A 24080-nucleotide genomic window follows, 5' to 3' on the forward strand; every position below is an offset into this window, starting at 1 on the left:
CTCCCAGAATCCTGTCTCCAGTTTAGGAACAGTTTGAATTTGTCAGTCTCTTATCTGTAACCGGCGGTAATAAGACCCCGTTCAGCAATTTAAAACGGAGCAAATCTCAGCTCTCTACAAAAGCAGAAACATAGAGATTACCAACCAACTCCTTCACACAGGCTGCACAGGGACAGAGAGAAAGGGCTGATTTCTGAGCCTCTCTCCTGAAAGCGGCCGGGAATGTTACACTGGGAACTGTGGAGAGAATCCCCGAGTCTATCCCGCCGGTGGAACAGGCAGCTTTGTGTCCGGAGAATAGGGAGGGCCGGGGAGAGGCAGATCTTAAAGCGCTGCAATGGACACAGGTCCTGTGTGTGCTCAAATCTCGCTGATTCCGCCCCCTGGGAAAACTGCGGAATAAACACATCAGCCCAAAAATACCCTCTTCATTCCCGCCTTTACTCTGTTCTGGGAGCGGGAACCAGGTCACCCGAGAGAAACAAAATAATAATTTCCATTAACTCACCTGTTGTTAAACTATGAAAATATTTATCATTAAATTTAAATAATTCCCTCCTGAAATTGTGTTTCTCCTCATTGTCCGTCACAAATACCAGACTGGGTTTAAAATCCGCTCTCACTTCAGTTTGAGTGTCTCTTCTGTGTGAAACTGTCTGTGACGGGCGGGTATGAAGCCACATTCACAACATTCTGGAACGGAACAAATCTCTATCCTCCACAAAGAGATTTCTCATGAAGTCAATGCGGGAAAAGACGGTGCAGCTTTTTCACAGATATTGTGGGTGGCTCTCAAAAGAGCCGTTGGGTTTGGGGTGGTTTTCAGTCCATTGTGCAGTTTTACTTGGAGCTGGTGTACTTGGTGACCGCCTTTGTCCCTTCCGACACGGCGTGCTTGGCCAGTTCCCCGGGCAGCAGCAGGCGCACGGCGGTCTGGATCTCCCGGGAGCTGATGGTGTGGCGCTTGTTGTAATGGGCCAGGCGGGAAGCCTCACCCGCGATACGCTCGAAAATATCGTTGACGAACGAGTTCATGATGCTCATGGCCTTGGAGGAGATGTCGGTGTCGGGGTGAACCTGCTTCATCACTTTGTAGATGTAGATGGAGTAAGTCTCCTTCCTCGAACTTCGCCGCTTCTTGCCGCCCTTTACTGCCGGTTTCTTAATGACTTTCTTGGCTCCCTTCTTGGACACAAGGTGAACGCGCAGGCTCCGCACAGACAGCTCGCTGGAGCTGTGAAGCAACTGTGCTAACCACTGTGCTACTGTGCTGCCCCATTTGATTGCAAGTACAAAGCCACAGCCACTCCGCTAACTGAACTGCTTTTAACAGGACAGTCATTGACAATTTGTTCGATATAAAGCATTATAAACCCAGCCTGAAATCACTCCAGGAAGTTAGTGCTTTCATGCGATGTCCGGAGTCCCATTCTGTCTGTGAGAAGGGATAGAATCTCCTTCGAAAAAGGCCATTGGATTTGGAGACCAACACTTGAACTATTGGAAAATCTCAGCTTCCGAAACGCACTGTTCCTCTGATTACATTATTTGTGCAACAATATCAGTTACATTGGAAATATCGTGGAAATTCAACTGTTATTGAAAACATTGTGGATAGTCGGTGAAGAAGTTGTGTATTTACTGCGGAGAATTAAACAACCAATCAGAAAATGTGCCAGCTTGCACCTGACCAAATGTAACCAGCTCCGATGCCTTTAAATTCCAGATTCACGAAATCAGTGAATTTAAATTTCACCAGCTGCCGTCCTGGGAGTTATTCTCTGTCCCAAAGATTATTGCTGTCCCCTGGATTCCCAATCCAGTGACATAACCTTTCAAGGCGTGAACAAAAAACAGATCATTCAGCAAATCATTAAACATCATCCTGAGGAGATTAGAATTCCCTCCTCAGGATTGGATTGAACCGATTGACACAAAACATTTTGTTCTAATTGGAGCATCGATTATTTGTCCAGATCAAACAGATATTGTGGACAGCTAAGCATCTAAACAAAGCACCAAGATGAGAGATAATTGAACGAACAGAATAGCAAGAAAGTAAGGTCTGAGAAAATCCCGGCCATGTTTGGAAGGAAAGGAAGAATGTAAATAGCAGAGAATAGCCTCGATTCCTCGACTCCGATTAGATACAGCACGTCGCTCAGATCTTGGACTCTCAATATCTTCGGGTGAGGAACAGGTCGGCGGTAGTTCGGTCCTTGTTGATTGGAGCAAACTGATCAATGCAGCAATGCGAAGCTTCTTAACCCCGAGCGGCACGGACAGGGATGGCACTCAGATACAGGACTCTAGCTGGCGATCAAAAGTAGGAAAAGCATATCTTGTTTGAAATGAAATGACGATGAAGATAGAATTTAAGTCGATTTGTGTGCGGATCTTTGTGTACGGACTTCAATGCATCAGGATGGCCGCGCGGTCAAAGGTGCCGCGTTCAAATCGCAGTCGTTTCTGGAAGCGAGGGTTCGAATCCCACTCCTATTGTTTTCTTTTCCTCCAAGAGGTTAAATTTCTCCAGCAAGATTTTCAACCTCAGGAAGATCCAATTCCTCCAATTCAATGGAAAAGCGTTGGTCTCAGGGCATGAGATTCCTGCTAAAATACGCACAGCAAGACCCGACAGGCGGCAGCCCAGTTAATGACTCGATAATCTCCTTCAGTGACTCTGGTTGAGGAATTAATATTGAGCCCAGGACTTCGGGTAAAATTCGTCTTCTCTTGTTGTAAATAGTCTGGCTGGTTGGATTGTTCACATCCGTCCGAGAGGGGAAGTTGGGAACTCGGTTTCTGTTGTGATTTATTGTTCGATAATGCTTTATTTCCTTATTGTGAGCTATTCACGGACATCAGTATGTATCTATATTGCTCCTCTGTGGGGTACTACTGGGTAACGTTTCCAATCCAGATTTCTCAAAGGGTCACCTGGACTCGAAACGTTAGTTGTTTTCTCTCCCTACACATGCTGTCAGACCTGCTGAGACTTTAAAGCATTTTCACTGTGGTTCCCTATTTGTGACCTTTACAATGATGTAATGTGTCATGCTGTCTCCTTCATTTCTGGGACTAATGTCAGGATGAGCCTGCAAGAAAGATTCTGATAGGTATTTGCTGCAAAGCAAACAGGAACGTGCGTAATGATTACTTTTGATGAGAGGGAGAATGTAAATAGCCGAGATTAGCCCCGTTTCCTCGACCTCGGTGTAACGGCCCAGCACGCTTTCGCTGCGGCACTCTGCTCCCTTAACCAGGAGCTGCGACATTACTGCCCTTCGGTAGCCAGACAACTATTCACCTTCTCATTTGTTCTTCCAACAAGAACAGACGTTTGAGCAGACTGATTCTGGTCAGCATAGTTCAGATATTTTACTTTCGTGCTGAATGATTGTTCTGTGAAGGCGATGTTATTTCTTCTGTGACGTTGCTCTGATGGGTAAGTGGGGAGTGACTGGAATCACCTTCACAGAAGGAAGGTCGGGGCGGCAGCTTCACCTCTCTGGGAACATTGATCAACCTGTTACTGATTTCTTCAAACTTTGCCTCAAGTACGACTACGGAGGGCATCAACCACGACCAGATTGGCGCTGCGCAAGCCTGGTGAGCCCATAACCTAGAAGTCGATGGACCAAAACCATCCTCTGCTATTTATTTTCTCACTCACACCAAAAGCAAACAAGTCACGAGCACCCAGCAGAGCATCCGCCTTCTTCTTTATTAGCATCAAACTTTTGCTTTCAGTCTGATCCGCTCTTTGACACCTGTTCTTCAGCTACCCACAGTACAATGGAGGTGACTAAGGTGACTTCTCTCAAATACTCTTTTGCCGCCTCCACTGGATGAATGTTCTCCTGTTTGGGTATTGGTGGGGTTCTTCGGCTGCTTGTCTGTGAAAGCAGCACAGGAAGCAGCTGTGGAGAGAGATTCCAGTCGCCAGAATGCAACTCTCCAATTGGATACCTCACGTCGCTCAGATCTTCGACTCTCAATATCTTCCTGTGAACATCAGAAAGAGCGGGAATTTGGTCCTTGTTGATTGGAGCAAAGTGATCAATGCAGCAATGAGAAGCTCTTTACCCCCAGCGGCTTGGACAGGGATGGGACTCAGATACAGGACTCTGGCTGGGGTTCAAAAGTAGGAAAAGCAGATGTTGTTGGAATAGAACTGACGATGAGGATAGAATTTAAGTCGATTTGTGCACGGATCTTAATTTAAATGACAGCGCATCAGGATGGCCGAGCGGTCTAAAGCGCTGCGTTCAGGTCGCAGTCTCTTCTGGAGACGTGGGTTCGAATCCCACTCCTGATATTGAGTTTTCTTCCACGAGGTTAGATTTCTCCGGCTAGATTTTCAACCTCAGAAAGATAAAAAATCTCCCTTTCAAAGGCAAAGCTTTGTTCTCAGGAGATTCCTGCTTAAATACGCACAGCAAGTCCGGCAGGCGAAAGCCCAGTTAATGACTCGATACTCCCCTTCAGTGACCCTGGTTGAGGAATTAATATTGATCCCAGGACTCCGGGTGAAATTCGACTTCTCTTGTTGTAAATAGTCTGGCTGGTTGGATTGTTCACATCGGTCCGAGAGGGGAAGTTGGGAACTCGGTTTCTATTGTGGTTTATTGTTCGTTAATGCTTTATTTCCTTATTGTGAGCCATTCAGGGACATCAGTATGTATAAATATTGCTCCTTTGTGGGGTACTACTGGATAACGTTTACAATCCAGATTTGACAAAGTGTCGCCTGGACTCGAAACGTTAGTTGTTTTCTCTCCCTACACATGTTGTCAGACCTGCTGAGACTTTAAAGCATTTTCTCTGTGGTTCCCTATTTGTGAGCTTTACAATGTTGTTATGTGTCATGCTGTCTCCTTCATTCCCGGGACTAATGTCGGGATGAGCCTGCAAGAAATATTCTGATAGGTATTTGCTGCAAAGCAAACAGGAACGGGCGTTATGATTACTTTTGATGAGAGGGAGTATGTAAATAGCCGAGATTAGCCCCGTTTCCTCGACCTCGGTGTAACGGCCCAGCACGCTTCCGCTGCGGCACTCTGCTCCCTTAACCAGGAGCTGCGATATTACTGCCCTTCGGTAGCCAGACAACTATTCACTTTCTCATTTGTTCTTTCAACAAGGACACACGTTTGAGCAGACTGATTCTGGTCAGCATAGTTCATATATTTACTTTCGTGCTGAATGGTTGTTCTGTGAAGGTGATGTGATTTCTTCTGTGACGTTGCTCTGATGGGAAAGTGGGGAGTGACTGGAATCACCTTCGGAGAAGGAAGTTCGGGTCGGCAGTTTCACCTCTCTGGCACCATTGATCAACCTATTACTGATTTCTTCAAACTTTGCCTCAAGTCCGACCCGGGGAAAATCAACCGCGAGCAGAGTGGCGCAGCGGAAGCGTGCTGGGCCCATAACCCCGAAGTCGGTGGATCGAAACCATCCTCTGCTATTTATTTTCTCATTCACACCAAAAGCAAACAAGTCGCTATCACCCAGAACACATCAGCCTTTTCCTTTATTATAATCAAACTTTTGCTTTCTGTCTGATCCGCTCTTTGACACCTCTTCTTCAGCTACCCACAGTACAGTCGAGGTGACTCAGTTGACTTCTCCCAGAACTCTCTTCTGCCGCCTCTACTGGATTAACGTCCTCCTGTTTGGACAATGGAGGGGTTCTTCGGCTACTTGACTGTGAAAGCAGCAAGGAAGCAGCTGTGGAGAGACAATCCAGTCGCCAGGTTGCAACGCTCCAATTGGATACCGCATGTTGCTCGGATCTTAGACTCTCAATACCTTCTTGTGAGGACGAGGTCGGGCGGTAGTTCGGGCCATGTTGATTGGAGCAAACTGATAAATGCAGCAACAAAAAGCTCCTTAAGCCCCTGCGGCTTGGAGAAGGATGGCACTCAGATACAGGACTCTTTCTGTGGTTCAAAAATAATAAAAGCACATCTAGTTTCTAATCAAATGACGATGAAGATAGAATTAAAGTCGGGCTTTGCGCGGAGCGTACCTTCCTCCGCGCAGTGTCAGGGTGGTTGAGCATTCTAAGACGCTGTGTTGAGGTCGCAGTCATTTCTGGAAGCGTGGGTTCGATACCACTCCGAGACATTGGCTTTTCCTCCACGAGATTACAGTTCTCCAGCAAAATGTTCAATCCCAGGAAGATCCAATACCACCCATTCAATGGGGAAGCGGTGGCTTCAGGACATGAGATTACTGCTAAATTTCGCACAGCAAGAACCAACAGGTAAAAGCCTAGTTAATTACTGCGTAATCGGCACAGTGACTCTGGCTGAGGAATAAATATTGATTCCTGGACTCCGGGGAAAAATCGACTTCTCTTGTTGTAAAAAGTGTGGCTGGTTGGATTGTTCACATCCGTACATGAGGGGAAGATGGGAGCTGGGTTTCTATTGTGATTTATTACTCGATAATGCTTTATTTCCTTATTGGCCCCCTGTGAGTTATTACTGGAAAACGTTGTCTATCTATTTGTCCGTCTGCGGGGTCCTACTGGAACGCGCTTCAGTCCAGCTTAGACAACGGCTCACCTGGACTCGAAACGATAGCACTTTTTTCTCCACAGTTGCTGCCAGACATGTTGATATTTTACATCATGTTCTCTGTGGTTCCCTGTTTGTGACCTTTACAATGTGTCATGCTGTCTCCTTCATTCCCGGGAATAATGTCAGGATGAGACTGCAAGAATTATTCTGATAGGTATTTGCTGCAAAGCAAACAGGAATGTGCGTCATGTTTACTTTTGGTGTGAGGGGGAATATAAAGAGCAGAGAATAGCCTCGATTCCTCGACCTCGGGGCACTAGCCCAGCACGCTTCCGCTGCGGCACTCTGTTCCTTAAACCAGGAGCTCTGACATCACTGCCCTGCGGTAGCCAGACAACTATTCACTTCTTCATTTGTTCTTTCAGCAAGAACGCACGTTTGAGCAGACTGATTCTGGTCAGCATAGTTCAGATATGTTACTGTCGTACTGAATGGTTGTTCTGTGAAGGTGATGTGATTTCTTCTGTGACATTGTTCTGATGGGAAAGTGGGCAGTGACTGGAATCACCTTCACAGAAGGAAGTTCGGGGCGGCACTTTCAGCTCCCTGTGAACATTGAGCGACCTGTTACTGATTTCTTCAAAATTTGCCTGACGTCCGGCCCCACGGAAAGTTAACCAGGAGCAGAGTGGCGCGGAAGCGTGCTTCGCCCATTATCCCGAGGTGGATGGATCGAAATCATCCTCTGCTATTTAGTTTCTCACTCACACCAAAAGCAAACAAGGCGCTTTTGCCCAGCAGAACATCCGCCTTCTTCTTTATTGGTATCAAAGTTTTGCTTTCAGTCTGATCCCCCCTTTGACATCTGTTCTTCGGCTACCCACAGTACAGTTGAGGTGACTAAGTTGACTTCTCCCAATCACTCATTTGCCGCCTCCACTGGATGAGCGTTCTCCTGTTTGGACATTGGAGGGGTTCTTCCAGTCGCCAGAATGTAACTCTCCAATTGGATACTTCACGTCGTCAGATCTTAGACTCTCAATAACTTCGTGTGAGGAACAGGTAGAGCGGAAATTCGATACTTGTTGATTGGAGCAAACTGATCAATGCAGCAATGAGAAGCTTCATAACCCCCAGCGGCGACGATAAGGATGGCATCAGATACAGGACTCTGGCTGGGGTTCAAAAGTAGGAAAAGCATATCTTGTTTGAAATGAAATGAGATGAAGATAGAATTTAAGTCGATTTGTGCACGGATCTTAGCTCTGACGGTAACGCATAGGATGGCCGAGCGGTCCAAAGCGCTGCGTTCAGGTCGCAGTCTCCTTTGAAGGCGTGGGTTCGAATGCCGGTCCTGATATTGAGTGTTCCTTTATTGAGTTTTACTTTTCTCCGGCTGTGTTATCAACCTCAGGAAGATCCAATATCTTCCAAAGGAAAAGATTAGTTCCCAGGACATGAGATTTCTGCTCTCATACGCACAGCAAGACTCCAAAGGCAAAAGCCCAGTTAATGACTCGATAATCTGCTTCAGTGACTCTGGTTGAACAATTAATATTGATCCCAGGACTCCGCGTAAAATTCGTTTTCTCTTGTTTGTAAATAGTCTGGCTGGTTGGATTGTTCACATTCGTCTGAGAGGGGAATGTCAGGATGAGACTGCAAGAAATATTCTGATAGGTATTTGCTGGAAAGCAAACAGGAATGTGCGTTATGTTTACTTTTGGTGTGAGGGAGAATATAAATAGCGACCTTGTGCTAATGGCCCATCACGCTTCCGCTGCGGCACTCTGCTCCCTTAACCAGGAGTTACGACACCACTGCGGTAGCCAGACAACTATTCACTTCCTCATTTGTTCTTTCAGCAAGAACGCACGTTTGAGCAGACTGATTCTGTCAGCATAGTTCAGATATTTTACTTTCGTGCTGAATGGCTGTTCTGTGCATGTGAAGTGATTTCGTCTGTGACGTTGTTCTGATGGAAAAGTTGGGAGTAACTGGAATCATCTTCACAGAAGGAAGTTCGGGGCGGTAGTTTCTCCTCTCTGGGAATATTGATCGACCTGTTACTGATTTCTTCAAAATTTGCCTCACGTCCGGTCCCGCAAAGATTCAACTACGAGCAGAGTGGCGCAGCGGAAGCGTGCTGGGCCCATAACCCAGAAGTCGATGGATCGAAACCATCCTCTGCTATTTATTTTCTCACTCACACCAAAAGCAAACAATTCGCTTTTACCCAGCAGAACATCCGCCTTCTTCTTTATTAGTATCAAAGTTTGACTTTCAGTCCGATCCGCCCTTTGACACCTGTTCTTCAGCTACCCACAGTACAGTCGATGTGACTAAGTTGACTTCTCGCAGAACTCTCTTTTGCCGCCTCTACTGGTAAAACGTTCTCCTGTTTGGACACTGGAGGGGTTCTTTGGCTACTTGTCTGTGAAAGCAGCACCGCAAGCAGCTATGGAGAGAGATTCCAGTCGCCAGAGTGCAACTCTCCAATTGCATACTTCACGTCGCTCAGATCTCAAACTCTCAATATCTTCTGGTGATGAACAGGTGGAGCGGGAATTCGGTCCTTGTTGATTGAGGGAAACTGATCAATGCAGCAATGAAAAGCTCCTTAACCCCCAGCGGCTTGGACAAGGATGGCACTCAGATACAGGACTCTGGCTGGGGTTCAAAAGAAGGAAAAGCATATCTTGTTTGAATTGAAATGACGATGAATTTAGATGTGGAGATGCCGGCGTTGGACTGGGGTGAGCACAGTAAGAAGTCTTACAACACCAGGTTAAAGTCCAACAGGTTTGTTTCAAACTCGAATTTTCGGAGCACAGCTCCTTCCTCAGGTGAATGGCGAGGTATGTTCCAGAAACATTTATATAGACAAAGTCAGAGATGCTGGACAATGCTTGGAATGTGAGCATTTGCAGGTAATCGAATCATTACAGATCCAGGGAGAGGGATAATCACAGGTTAAAGAGGTGTGAATTGTCTCAAGCCAGAACGGTTGGTGGGATTTTGCAAGTCCAGGCCAGATGGTGGGGGGTGGATGTAATGCGACATGAATCCAAGATCCCTGTTGAGGCCGCACTCATGCGTGCAGAACATAGCTATAAGTTCTAGCACGGCAATTCTGCGTTGTCGCGTGTCCTGAAGACCGCCTTGGAGAATGCTTACCCAGAGATCAGAGGCTGTATGCCCTTGACTGCTGAAGTGTTCCCCGACTGGAAGGGAACATTCCTGCCTGGTGATTGTCGCACGATGCGCGTTCATTCGTTGTCGCAGTGTCTGCATGGTCTCGCCAATGTACCACACTTCAGGACATCCTTTCCTGCAGTGTAAGAGGTAGACTACATTGGTCGAGTCGCACGAGTATGTGCCGCGTACCTGGTGGGTGGTGTTACCACGTGTAATGGTGGTATCCAAGTCGATGATCTGGCATGTCTTTCAGATATTGCCCTGGCAGGGTTGTGTGGTGTCGTGGTCGCTGTTCTGAAGGCTCGGTAATTTGCTGCAAACAATGGTTTGTTTGAGGTTGCGCGGTTGTTTGAAGGCCAGTAGTGGGGGTGTGGGTATGACCTTGGCAAGATGTTCATCTTCATTGATGATGTGTTGAAGGCTGCGAAGAAGATGTCGTAGTTTCTCTGCCCCAGGAAAGTACTGGACGACGAAGGGTACTCTGTCAGTGGTGTCCCGTGTTTGTCTTCTGAGGAGGTCGATGCGGTTTTTTGCTGTGGCGCGTTGGAACTGTCGATCGATGAGTCGAGCGCCATATCCCGTTCGTACGAGAGCATCTTTCAGCATCTGTAGGTGTCTGTTATGCTCCTCCTCGTCTGAGCAGATCCTGTGTATACGGAGGGCTTGTCCATAGGGGATGGCTTCTTTAATGTGTTTCGGTTGAAAGCTGGAGATGTGGAGCATCGTGAGGTTGTCTGTGGGCTTGCGGTAAAGCGAAGTGCTGAGGTGACGGTCCTTGATGGAGATGAGTGTGTCCAAGAATGCAACAGAATTTGGAGAATAGTCCATGGTGAGTCTGATGGTGGGATGGAATTTATTGATCTCATCGTGTAGTTGTTTCAGTGATTCATCGCTGTGGGTCCATGGGAACAAAATGTCATCGATGTATCTGGTGTACAACAACGGTTGCAGGTCCTGTGTGGTGAGGAAGTCTTGTTCAAACGTGTGCATGAAGAAGTTGCAATGAGGAATTAATAATCACCAAGGACTCCGGATAAATTTCCTCTTCTCTTCTTGGAAATAGTCTGGCTGGTTGGATTGGCAGGTGACGAAGTTGAATTCACCCAGAATCCTTTTCCGTCTCCTGTCCTGGATGAATTTCCTCCTGTTTGGACACGGGAGGAGTTATTTGTCTACTTGTCTGTGAAAGCAGCACCAGAAGCAGCTGTGGAGAGAGTTTCCAGTCGCCAGGATGCAACTGTCTAATTGGATCCATCACGCCGCTCAGATCTCAGACTCTCAATACCTTCGTATGAGGAACAGGTCGGCGTCAGTTCCGTCTTTGTTAAATGGAGCAAACAGGAAAAGCACATCTAGTTTGAAATGAAATGGCGATGAAGAAAGAATTTAAATCGATTTGTGCACGTAGCATATCCTTTGCCATAGCGCGTCAGGATGGCCGAGCGGTCGAAAGCGCAGCGTTAAGGTCGCAGCTTTCTCTGGAGGCGTGGGTTCGAATCCCAATTCTGTCATTCACTTTTCCTCAACGAGGTTAAGTTTCTCCTGCAAAATGCTCAACTCCAAGGAGATCCAACACCTCTCATTCAATGTGGAAGCAGAGGTTTCAGGCCCTGAGATTCCAGCTGGAATCCGCACAGCACGATCCCACAAACAGAAGCCCAGTTCAAGACTGAATGGCCTGTTTAGTGACTATGGTTGAGGAATTAATATTGATCCCAGGACACCGGGTAAAACTCATCTTCTTTTGATGTAAATAGTCTGGCTGATTGGATTGTCGAGGTGACTCAGAAGACCTCTCCCAGAATCCTCTTGTGCCGCCTTTTCTGGATGAACTTCCTCCAGTTTGCACACTGAACGGGTTCTTTGGCTACTTGTCTGTGAAAGCAGCCCCAGAAGCAGCTGTGGAGAGAGATTCCAGTCGCCAGGATGCAAATGTCTCATTGGATCCTTCCCGCTGCTCAGATCTCAGACTCTCAATATCTTCGTGTGAGGAACAGGTCGGCGGCAGTTCGGTCTTTGTTGATCGCAGAAAACTGATCAATGCAGCAATGAGAAGCTCCTTGACCCCCCAGCGGCTTGGACAAGGATGGCACTCAGATACAGGAATCTGGCTGGGGTTGAAAAACAGGAAAAGTACATCTAGTTTGAAATGAAATGACGATGAAGATACAACTTAAATCGATTTGTGCACGGAGCATATCTTTTGCCGTAGCGGGTCAGGATGGCCGAGCGGTCTAAGGCGCTGCGTTAAGGTCGCAGTCTCCTCTGGAGGCGTGGGTTCGAATCCCACTTCTGACATTTACTTTTCCTCTAGGTGGCTACTTTTCTCCAGCATAATGTTCAACTCCAGGATGAACCAGACCTCCCATTCAATGGGGAAGCGGTGGTCTCAGGACATGAGATTCCTGGTTAAATTCGCAACCCAGCACCCCACAGGCAGAAGGCTGGTTGCTCACTGCAGATTGCAGATTGCTCACTGTCTCCGGTTAAGGAATTAATATTCATACCAGGTCGCCGAGCAATATTCCTCTTCTCTTCTCGTAAATAGCCTGTCTGGTTGGATTGTCGAGGTGACTCAGTTGACCTCTCCCAGAATCCTTTTCTGCCGCCTTTCCTGGAGGAACGTCTTCCTGTTTGCACACTGGAGGGGTTATTCGGCAACTGGTCTGTGAAAGCAGCACCAGAAGCAGCTGTGGAGAGAGATGACAGTCACCACGATGCAACTGTCTAATTGGATCCATCACGCCGCTCAGGTCTTAGTCTCTCAATACCTTCGTGTGAGGAACAGATATGCGGCAGTTCGGTCTTTGTTGATCGCACAACACTGATCAATGCAGCAATGAGAAGCTCCTTCACCCCAGCGGCTTGGAGAAGGTTGGCACTCTGATACATGACTCTGGCTGGTGTTCAAAAATAGGAAAGGCACATTTAGTTTCAAATGAAATGACAATGAAGATATAATTTGTTGCACCTGATGATCATGAGTGATGTACGGTGGACATTGTGAACTTACTGGCCAGAAACTTCCGAACTCTATTTTTGTTTTAATGGACAGCTACAATCCACGTGTATATTCTAGGCTCAACAATGAATAAAAGTGAATCAGTTTTCAGCAATTTCTAACGTCCCAGACCTCCAGTTTGTTCCTATTGAGAACCCCGTCCTCGATGGAAGCTTTTTCTCTAAGAATTGGACCTCCGCCGTCTGGGAATACGGCAGCAATACCTCCAAGATCTCATCTGTAACAAAATCACAGAATAATGCAATGTCCCCTCGTGACTGACCCTTCTCCTGAGGGGAACAGGTGCTCCCTATCCGCCCTGTCTATACCTATCATAATCTAGTACCCCTCGAACAGATCACCCCTCAGTCATCTCTGTTCAAGCAAGAGAGAAAAAAACATGCCTATCCAACCTCTCTTCAAATCTCAAAGTTTCCATCCCCAGTAAAATCCGGCTGAATCATATCTGCACCCCATTCAGTGCAGTCACATATTTCCTGTCATATGGTGACCAGAATTGCACACGGTACTCCAGCTGTGGCCTCACCAACATTCTATACAACTACTACATGACCTGTCTGCTTTTGTAATCCATGCCCCGATTGATAAAGACAAATATCTCAGATGCCTTTGCCAGCACCCTATTAACCTGCCCTTCTGCCTTCAGAGATCTATGGACAAACACTCCAAGGTCCCTTTGTTCCTCTGGGCTTCCCACTGTCAGGCCATTCACATTAATCCTATAATAAAATAATATTCTTTATTGTCACAAATAGGCTTATCTTAACACTGCAATGAAGTTACTGCCAAAATCCCCGACCAAAGGCATCATATCTTATTATTCAGAGTTAAAATCCATCAGCCATTTTTCTGCCCATTTGACCATCCCGTCTATATCTTCCTGTAACTCAAGACCCTCAACCTCACTGTAAACTTGAAACTCAGTGAAAGGATTTCACTCTCCTCTCGGAATCTGATCACCACCACAATCCGAACATTCAGCTTTGGTGGGCAGACAAGACAACTTCCTTCCCGCAGCCCCCCCAGCACAGACTGGATAATATCCCAAACTCCTATCCTGCTATTGACACATTGCTCACCCACTTTGTTCTCTTCACAAAACTCCAGGAATTTCAGACCAAATCTTCAGACCGTTGATTTGCTCTTCAACCAACACCTTGTCCCTGATTAATTCCATCTTGGGAAGAGGGGCTCGACATTCCGAGGTACTCTGCAGACATCCGGTTGCTGGTGATGGACCAAAGGAGGCCAACAACCTGAAAGAAAGCCTCTCTCACAGCCCTGTGAGCGTGGCTCCATTAGACGGTACGGTCAATACCTCAACGAGGTTAAGTTTCTCCAGCAAAACGCTCAACTCCAGGGAGATCCAACACCTCTCATTCAATGGGGAAGCAGAGGCTTCAGGACATGAGATTCCAGCTGGAATCCGCACAGCAAGATCCCACAGGCAGAAGCCCAGTTCAAGACTGAATGACCTGTTCAGTGACTCTGGTTGAGGAATTAGTATTGATCCCAGGACACCGGGTAAAACTCATCTTCTTTTGTTGTAAATAGTCTGGCTGATTGGATTGTCGAGGTGACTCAGCAGACCTCTCCCAGAATCCTCTTGTGCCGCCTTTTCTGGATGAACTTCCTCCACTTTGCACACTGAACGGGTTCTTTGGCTACTTGTCTGTGAAAGCAGTCCCAGAAGCAGCTGTGGAGAGAGATTCCAGTCGCCAGGATGCAACTGTCTCATTGGATCCTTCCCGCCGCTCAGAACTCAGACTCTCAATATCTTCGTGTGAGGAACAGGTCGGCGGCAGTTCGGTCTTTGTTGATCGCAGAAAACTGATCAATGCAGCAATGAGAAGCTCCTTGACCCCCCAGCGGCTTGGACAAGGATGGCACTCAGATACAGGACTCTGGCTGGGGTTGAAAAGTAGGAAAAGTACATCTAGTTTGAAATGAAATGACAATGAAGATACAAATTAATCGATTTGTGCACGGAGCATGTCGTTTGCCACAGCGCGTCAGGATGGCCGAGCGGTCGAAGGCGCTGCGTTAAGGTCGCAGTCTCCTCTGGAGGCGTGGGTTCGAATCCCACTCCTGACATTAATTTTTCTTCCAGGTGGTTACGTTTCTCCAGCATAATGTTCAACTCCAGGATGATCCAGACCTCCCACTCAATGTGGAAGCGGTGGTCTCAGGACATAATATTCCTGGTTAGATTCGCACCCCAGAACCCCACAGGCTTCGTGTGAGGAACAGGTCGGCGGCAGTTCGGGCTTTGTTGATGGCAGTAAACTGAACAATGCAGCAATGAGAAGCTCCTTGACCCCCCCCCCCCCCTCCCCAGCGGCTTGGAGAAGGTTAGCACACTGATACAGGACTCTGGCTGGGGTTCAAAAATAGGAAAAGAACATGTAGTTTCAAATGAAATGACAATGAAGGTATCATTTGTTGCACCTGATGATCATGAGTGATGTACGGTGGACATTGCGAACTTACTGGCCAGAAACGCCCGAACTCTATTTTTGTTTTAATGGACAGCTACAATCCACGTGTTTATTCTAGGGCACAACAATGAATAAAAGTGAATCAGTGTTCAGCAGTTTCTAACACCCCAGACCTCCAGTTTGTTCCTATTGAGAATCCCGTCCTCGATGGAAGCTTTTTCTCTAAGAATTGGACCTCCGTCGCCTGGGAATACGCAGCAATACCTCCAAGATCTGATCTGTAACAAAATCACAGAATAATGCAATGTCCCCTCGTGACTGAGACTTCTCCTGAGGGGAACAGGTGCTCCCTATCCGCCCTGTCTATACCTATCATAATCTAGTACCCCTCGAACAGATCACCCCTCAGTCATCTCTGTTCAAGCAAGAGAGAAAAAAACAAGCCTATTCAACCTCTCTTCAAATCTCAAAGTTTCCATCCCCAGTAAAATCCGGCTGAATCATATCTGCACCCCATTCAGTTCAGTCACATATTTCCTGTCATATGGTGACCAGAATTGCACACGGTACTCCAGCAGTGGCCTCACCAACATTCTATACAACTACTACATGATCTGTCTGCTTTTGTAATCCATGCCCCGATTGATAAAGACAAATATCTCAGATGCCTTTTCCAGCACCTGATTAACCTGCCCTTCTGCCTGCAGAGATCTATGCACAAACACTCCAAGGTCCCTTTGTTCCTCAGGGCTTCCCACTGTCAGGCCATTCACATTAATCCTATAATAATATAATATACTTTATTGTCACAAATAGGCTTATCTTAACACTGCAATGAAGTTACTGCGAAAATCCCCGACCAAAGGCATCATATCTTATTTTTCAGCGTTAAAATCCATCAGCCATTTTTCTGCCCATTTGACCATCCCGTCTATATCTTCCTGTACCTAAAGACCCTCAACCTCACTGTAAGCTTGAAACTCAGTGAAAGGATTTCACTCTCCTCTCGGAATCTGATCACCACCTCAATCCTAACATTCAGCTTTGGTGGGCAGACAAGACAACTTCCTTCCCGCAGCCCCCCAGCACAGACTGGATAATATCCCAAACTCCTATCCTGCTATTGACACATTGCTCCCCCACGTTGTTCTCTTCACAAAATTCCAGCAATTTCATACCAAATCTTCAGACCGTTGATTTGGTCTTCAACCAACACCTTGTCCCTGATTAATTCCATCTTGGGAAGAGGGGCTCGACATTCCGAGGTACTCTGCAGACATCCGGTTGCTGGATGATGGACCAAAGGAGGCCAACAACCTGAAAGAAAGCCTCCCTCACAGCCCTGTGAGCGTGGCTCCATTAGACGGTTCGGTCAATACCTCAACGAGGTTAAGTTTCTCCAGCAAAACGCTCAACTCCAGGGAGATCCAACACCTCCCATTCAATGGGGAAGCAGAGGTTTCAGGACATGAGATTCCAGCTGGAATCCGCACAGCAAGATCCCACAGGCAGAAGCCAAGTTCAAGACTGAATGACCTGTTCAGTGACTCTGGTTGAGGAATTAGTATTGACCCCAGGACACCGGGTAAAATTAATCTTCTTTTGTTGTAAATAGTCAGGATGATTGGATTGTCGAGGTGACTCAGAAGACCTCTCCCAGAATCCTATTGTGCAGCCTTTTCTGGATGAACTTCTTCCAGTTTGCACACTGAACGGGTTCTTTTGCTACTGGTCTGTGAAAGCAGCCCCAGAAGCAGCTGTGGAGAGAGATTCCAGTCGCCAGGATGCAACTGTCTCATTGGATCCTTCCCGCCGCTCAGATCTCAGACTCTCGATATCTTCGTGTGAGGAACAGGTCGGCGGCAGTTCGGTCTTTGTTGATCGCAGAAAACTGATCAATGCAGCAATGAGAAGCTCCTTGACCTCCCCAGCGGATTGGACAAGGATGGCACTCAGACACAGGACTCTGGCTGGGGTTGAAAAATAGGAAAAGTACATCTAGTTTGAAATGAAATGACAATGAAGATACAACTTATCTCGATGTATGCACGGAGCATACCTTTTGCCGTAAGGCGTGAGGATGGCGGAGCGGTCGAAGGCGCTGCGTTAAGGTCGCAGTCTCCTCTGGAGGCGTGGGTTCGAATCCCACTCCTGACATTAACTTTTCCTCCTGGTGGTTACGTTTCTCCAGCACAATGTTCAACTCCAGGTTGATCCAGACCTCCCATTCAATGGGGAAGCGGTGGTCTCAGGACATGATATTCCTGGTTAGATTCGCACCCCAGAACCCCACAGGCTTCGTGTGAGGAACAGGTCGGCGGCAGTTCGGTCTTTGTTGATTGCAGAAAACTGAACAATGCAGCAATGAGAAAAAAAACAAGCCTATCCATCCTCTCTTCATATCTTAAATGTTCCATCCCCAGCAAAATCCGGCTGAATCACATCTGCACCCCATTCAGTGCAGTCACATATTTCCTGTCATGTGGTGACCAGAATTGCACACGGTACTCCAGCTGTGGCCTCACCAACATTCTATACAACTCCAACATGATCTGTCTGCTTCTGTAATCCATGCCCCGATTGATAAAGACAAATATCTCAGATGCCTTTGCTAGCACCCTATTAACCTGCCCTTCTGCCTGCAGAGATCTATGCACAAATACTCCAAGGTCCCTTTGTTCCTCAGGACTTCCCAGTGTCAGGCCATTCACATTAATCCTATAATAATATAATAGCCTTTATTGTCACAAATAGGCTTATCTTAACACTGCAATGAAGTTACTGCGCAAATCCCCGACCAAAGGCATCATATCTTATTTTTCAGCGTTAAAATCCATCAGCCACTTTTCTGCCCATTTGACCATCCCGTCTATATCTTCCTGTAACTCAAGACCCTCAACCTCACTGTAAGCTTGAAACTCAGTGAAAGGATTTCACTCTCCTCTCGGAATCTGCTCACCACCTCAATCCTAACATTCAGCTTTGGTGGGCAGACAAGACAAATTCCTTCCCGCAGCCCCCCAGCACAGACTGGATAATATCCCAAACTCCTATCCTGTTATTGACACATTGCTCCACCACCTTGTTCTCTTCACAAAACTCCAGGAATCTCCGACCAAATCTTCAGACCGTTGGTCTGAAGGCCAACAACCTGAAAGAAAGGCTCTCTCACAGCCCTGTGAGCGTGGCTCCATTAGACGGTTCGGTCAATACCTGCAGAATAGATGACAATGGAGAGAAGTGTGAGCAATTTCAGCGTCACAATTCTCTGGACATAGTGGATTCAAAATAAAACATTTTTGAAAACACTGAACAGATCCTCTGGGAGCAGCACTCTAGTCAATGGGGAAAATCCAATGGATTTCTAGTGGAATGATTTAACAACTGGATGATGACTGCTGAAATCAGTCCTCGCGTTACAATCTCTGTAGATATTCCAGTGAATTGAAACCTGCAAAAGGCATACTTTTCGACTAGAAATCCAACACATTTCCCACTGTTATGGAAGTTGTCAATCGCACAGATGGTCAAACGGAATATGGCTGGGCTGGGATTTAATCCATATTTTTCTTTGGGGAACAGACACTTTCACGCACTAAGTTACAGAGTGTGACGATGTTCAGTTAATCAGAAGGAGTAGCAGGTCGGCTCGTTGGTCTAGGGGTATGATTCTCGCTTAGGGACTTGCGGTAAAATGCGAGAGGTCCCGGGTTCAAATCCCGGACGAGCCCAGTTTTTGGGGTTGGGGTGGATCTTTCCAGGAGCCGGTCCTCTTTCCAAGAGCCGGTGCAGACATGATGGGCCGAATGACCTCCTTCTGCACTGTCAATTCTATAATTCTATGAACACTGGTATACTTTAGGGATCTGTAGTATCTGTGAAAAGAGAAATAGTTAACATTTCACATCCTGACCTTTCATTGCAATGACCTGTTTCTCTCTCCACAGAAGCTGCCGGGTCAGCTGAATATTTCCAGCATTTTCTGTCTTTGTTTCAGATTTGCAGCATCCGCAGTATTTTGTTGTTGGGTCAAAGGACAATGGGGGCCTTTCCTGCCCTCAGGGTTATTGCAGGTCTCTCTGGCTGTGGCTGTCGCTGATTCGGCCAAACAATTAAAATCTAACATTAATTGTCCTTGAGAATGGGGGGGGGGGGGGGGGGGGTGATTCTGGAACGGCTGCAAGTCCATATGGTATATGTACTCACACAGTGCTGTTAGGGAGGGGTTCCAGGTTTGGATGGTGCCTCGCGGAGGAAAAGTCAATGTCAGGAGTGGAATTCGAACCCTGACCTCCAGAGGAAACTGCGCCCTGATCTCGGCTGTCCTGACATATTCGAAAGGTTAGGTGCGATTAGGACGAAATCGGGTGCTCTTTCCGAGGGTCGGTACCGACTCGATGGGCCGATTGGCCACCTTCTGCACTGGAGGCATTCTATTATTATTTAAACAGGGTGAAAATGGCAGCATCAGGGCACAAGGACAAGTTAAGGTCGCAGACCAGAGTAAGTGGCCTATGTAATGACACATAGAACATGAAAAATAATTAGATAAATACATTTATTGTGGACTGGTGCCATCTGCTGGCTGAACGGGAGCCGGACGACACGGACACTTTCATTCAGGAGCATTTTAAACTGGAGTGAAATAACTTACGCAAAGTAAGTATTTGTTACGAAACAGTTTATCAAGTTAATCTAAAGAACCAAAAGGACAGAAATCTAATCAGTGAGCGATGGTGGTATAGTGGTGAGCATAGCTGCCTTCCAAGCAGTTGCCTCGGGATCATTTCCCGGCCATCGCAAAACAATGTTGGAAATTTCTGCCCCACTTCCTGAGTAAGATAAGCAACTTTTCGCTCAGAATTTTAGCGCAGGTCCTGCGGGGAATGAAATAAGAATTTACCAATTTTTTAACGGGGTTTCAGTATGGACAGTGTTCGACTATTAACCGCCCCCACCCCCACCCCCACCCACCCACCCACCGTCAAACAAAAGTTAAAAATCGCAGCATTTTTACTTCGCGCTCACGAAGTTGCCCAAACAGAAACACAACAGGCACGTTACAGACGAGGATGGGATTTGAAGTCACGTGTACAGAGCACAATGGCTTATTGTGCATCACCTTAAGCACGTGGTACAGCTGCTTTACTTCATGGCCCTTTAATATCCCTCAATCTGACTTCTTTGAGTCTTTTTCGCCGTTGGGTGTAAATAAAACATGAATCTATGAGGGGAAACACTAACTGCTCAGCAGTTGGGCTTGTGGCGCAACGGTAGCGCCACTCCAGATCAGAAGGTTGCGTGTTACAAATCACGACAGATTTTCTGCAGCTGGTTTCAAGAATTTATCTATGTGTGGGAATGTTCCCGAAGTGACTCCGTTCAAAATCACAATGCTGGTAATTTTTTCCGGATATTTCAGATTTACCCGCTCAGTTTATTTTTTGAGCAGTTCCATCAAACATTATCAAACATCAAACATCAGTAAGAATGAACACCAACACCTCCTCCACAATAGTCCTCAATACCGGTGCCCCGCTAGGCTGCGTACTTAGCCCCCTACTCTACTCCCTGTACACAGACGACTGCGTGGCAAAACTTGGTTCCAACTCTATCTACAAGTTTGCTGACGATACGACCATAGTGGGCCGGATTTCGAATAACGACGAGTCCAAATACAGGAGGGAGATAGAGAACCTAGTGGAGTGGTGTAACGACAACAATCTCTCCCTCAATGCCAGCAAAACTCAAGAGCTGGTCATCGACTTCAGAAAGCAAGGTACTGTACACACCCCTGTCAGCATCAACTGGGCCCAGATGGAGATGGTTAGCAGTTTCAGATTCCTAGCGGTGCACATCACCAGAAATCTGTCCTGGTCCGCTCACGTCGATGCTATCACCAAGAAAGCACAACAGCGCCTATACTTCCTCAGGAAACTAATGAAATTCGGCATGTCCACATTAACCCTTCCCAACTTTTACAGATGCACTATAGAAAGCATCCTATCGGGCTGCATCACAGCCTGGTATGGCAACGGCTCGGCCCAGGACCGCAAGGAACTTCAGAGAGTCGTAAATACCACCCAGTCCATCACACAAACCTGCCTCCCATCCATGGGCTCCATCTACACCTCCCGCTGCCGGGGGGAATGCGGGCAGCATAATCAAAGATCACTCCCACCCGGCTTACTCACTTTTCCAACTTCTTCCATCGGGCAGGAGATACAGAAGTCTGAGAACACGCACGAACAGACTCAAAAACAGCTTCTTCCCCACTGTCACCAAACTCCTAAATGATCCTCTTATTGACTGACCTCATTAACACTACACCCTGTATGCTTCAACCGATGCCAATGCTTATGTAATTACATTGCATATCTTGTGTAGCCCAATTATGTATTCTCATGTGATTTCTTGTAATTTTCTTGAATTTTGTTTCATTCCCTTTTCTTCCATGTACTGAATGATCTGTTGAGCTGCTTGCAGAAAAATACTTTTCACTGTACCTCGGTACACGTGACAATAAACAAATCCATTCCAATCCAATCCATTAGGAAACTTGGCCAGCTTAGTTGGTGGAGTGTAAAACTCTACATCCCAGGGTCGTGCATTCTAGCATCAAGTTGGGCGTTTCCATATTACTATCTGAGAGTATTGAACCAAATCTTTGGGCAGCACGGTAGCACAGTGGTTAGCACAGCCTCTTCACGTCTCCAAGGCCCCAGTTTCGATTACCGGCTTGCGTCACGTTAAAAAGATCTCACTGCTCGTGGGCGAGACCAGAAGTGGAGGGCAGTTAAAAACAAGGATGTCGCCTTTTTCGGACAGAGATGAGGACATTTCTCACTCTCAGTGAGCTGTGCGACTTTGGAACTCTGCCTCAGGAATCGGCGGAGGCGGATCATTGATTACCTTCAAGGCGGAGATGGGGAAATTCTTGTTCAGCAAATAAATCAAAGGTTTATCGGGGTTACGTGCAAACATTGCATTCAGCCAGTTACCTGGGTGCACAAGCGTGCAGTTTTGTATTTGATCTATCAGTTCCACACAATGGTGAAACGGTCTTAAAATGTCGTTCTCATTTCTTCACGTGTTCTCCACTGATATATTCGCTGCAATAACTTCTCTGGCACAAATCACGGCAGCACAAGTGGTTCACAGCGCCAGGGTTCCAGGTTCGATTCACTGTCTGTGCGGAGTCTGCACCTTCTGCCCGTGTCTGCGTGGGTTTCCTCCGGGTGCTCTGGTTTTCTCCCCACAGTGCGAAGACGTGGATTAGGTGGATTGGCCATGCTAAATTGCCCTTAGTTACCATACGGGACCAGTCTTTATAAATAGAAACCTCACTCCGGCCCTGGGTCATTGCCCGTGTGAAGTTTGCATATTCTTCCCATGTCTGCGTGGGTTTCACCCCCACAACCCAAAGATGTGCAAGGTATGTGGATTAGCCACGCTAAATTGGCCCTTAATTGGAAAAGTAGGGTACTCTAAATTTATACAGAAATATGTAAATAGAAACGCCGAGCACAAAGGCAAAGCCGCTCTGGAGATTCGTCACAAAATCCTGAAACAGAAATAGACAACGTTGGATAACTCGGCTGGTCTGGCAGCATCTGTGTAGAGAGAAACAGAGTTACAGTTTCCAGTCCAGTATGACCCGGCTTCCCATTCTCTGTTTCCCTCTCCACAGCTGCTGCCAGACCAGAAAACAGGATGAAAATTCGATGATGATGGGATGCGCTCCCACAGCACAATGGATTAGCAGTCCGTCGCCTGAACACTCGGCCACCTCATCCCGCAAGCGCGTTACTCAAATCAAAGGTTTATCGGGTCCAAGCAACCATTGTATTCAGCCAGCGGCGTGGATGCACAAGCGTGCGTCTGTTTTTACTTGAGGATACATTCAGAATCCCACACCATGATCAAACGACCTTTAAATACCGTGACCGTTTCTTCATGTGTTCTGCAGTGATTTATTCGCCGCAATAACTTCCCTGAATTTCCCGATTTCAGTCAATGACACCATCCGTGCTCGTCCGGGATTTGAACCCGGGACCCTGGCGTTTTATCGCAGCTGAGAATCAATGTCAATGTCAGGAGTGGGATTCGAACCCTACTCTCCAGAGGAGACTGCGACCTGATGTATCCAAACGGTTCGGAGGGGATTGCGCCGAGTTGGGGGGCGCTTTCCGAGGGTCAGTGCAGACTGGATGGGCCGAATGGTCTCCTTCTGCCCTGGAGGGATTCTATGATTACTTAAACAGGGTGTAAACGGCAGCATCAGGACACAAGGACAAGATAAGGTCTCAGGCCAAAGCAAGAGTCCTCTGTAATGACACACAGAACATCAGAAATAAATACATTTATTGTGGACTGGTGCCATCTCCTGGCTGAACGGGAGCCGTCCGACACGGACACTTTCATTCAGGAACATTTTAAATTGGAGACAAATAACATAAACATAGTAAGACTTTTTTTACGAAACAATTTATCAAATGAATGCAAAGCATCAAAAGGATTCAACGTTGGACAGTAAGTGATGGGGGTATCCTGGTGAGCAGAGTTGCCTTCCAAGCTAGTTGAACCGGGTTAGATTCCCGATCAACGCAATAATAATTTGATCGGAAGCATTTGCGTGATTTCGTGGGTTTCGAACTGGAGAAAGTGAGGTGGCCTAAGGCAGGAATCTTCGCTTGCTGTAAATAGTCTGGTTGGATTGTTCACATCCGTCTGAGAGGGGAAACTGTGATCTCGGTTTCTATTGTGGTTTATTATTGGATATTGTTACATATCCTTATTGCCCCTCTGTAGGTATTCCTGGAAATTTGTATATAATCCTTCTCGGTGTTAAATGTTTTGAAAACACTGAAAAACTCCTGGTTCTACCTTTAC

The 24080-nt window shown here is 46.8% G+C and overlaps 1 protein-coding gene and 5 non-coding genes across 6 annotated transcripts; 5 read left to right on the forward strand and 1 right to left on the reverse strand.

Annotated features, from left to right (window-relative positions):
• Positions 1 to 809: 809 nt before the first annotated feature.
• LOC119958860 lies at positions 810 to 12469 on the reverse strand. Its single transcript, XM_038787364.1, has 3 exons — positions 12236 to 12469; positions 3832 to 4008; positions 810 to 1311 (listed from the first exon to the last, which is right to left on the reverse strand). Exons 1-3 carry the CDS (start codon positions 12467 to 12469, stop codon positions 841 to 843), a joined length of 882 nt encoding a protein of 293 aa, XP_038643292.1. The 3' UTR covers positions 810 to 840.
• trnal-cag lies at positions 4239 to 4321 on the forward strand. The gene has a single exon. It is a non-coding gene; the product is annotated as a tRNA-Leu (tRNA).
• Positions 11944 to 12026, forward strand: trnal-aag. Its single transcript has one exon. It is a non-coding gene; the product is annotated as a tRNA-Leu (tRNA).
• Positions 12470 to 14761: 2292 nt separating the features above from the next.
• trnal-aag lies at positions 14762 to 14844 on the forward strand. Its single transcript has one exon. It is a non-coding gene; the product is annotated as a tRNA-Leu (tRNA).
• A 2418-nt stretch (positions 14845 to 17262) lies between these two features.
• On the forward strand, positions 17263 to 17345 carry trnal-aag. Its single transcript has one exon. It is a non-coding gene; the product is annotated as a tRNA-Leu (tRNA).
• Positions 17346 to 18834: 1489 nt separating this feature from the next.
• Positions 18835 to 18919, forward strand: trnap-agg. Its single transcript is given in 2 exon segments — positions 18835 to 18870; positions 18884 to 18919. It is a non-coding gene; the product is annotated as a tRNA-Pro (tRNA).
• The last annotated feature ends 5161 nt before the right edge of the window (positions 18920 to 24080 follow it).

Source organism: Scyliorhinus canicula, chromosome 31, assembly GCF_902713615.1.
Source record: "Scyliorhinus canicula chromosome 31, sScyCan1.1, whole genome shotgun sequence".
NCBI classification, from domain to species: domain Eukaryota; kingdom Metazoa; phylum Chordata; class Chondrichthyes; order Carcharhiniformes; family Scyliorhinidae; genus Scyliorhinus; species Scyliorhinus canicula.

Bases quoted from the DNA above. Each gene is read 5' to 3' on its own strand.
- LOC119958860 (XM_038787364.1), bottom strand. From the start codon at position 12,469: ATGGATCCAATTAGACAGTTGCATCGTGGTGACTGTCATCTCTCTCCA. The intron at 4,009-12,235 runs GTATGAATATTA...TGATGTTCACAG, and splicing joins GAATATTGCTCGGCGACCTG to GAAGATATTGAGAGTCGAAG. The intron at 1,312-3,831 runs GTATTTGAGAGA...CAGTTCAGTTAG, and splicing joins CCAGTGGAGGCGGCAAAAGA to CGGAGTGGCTGTGGCTTTGT.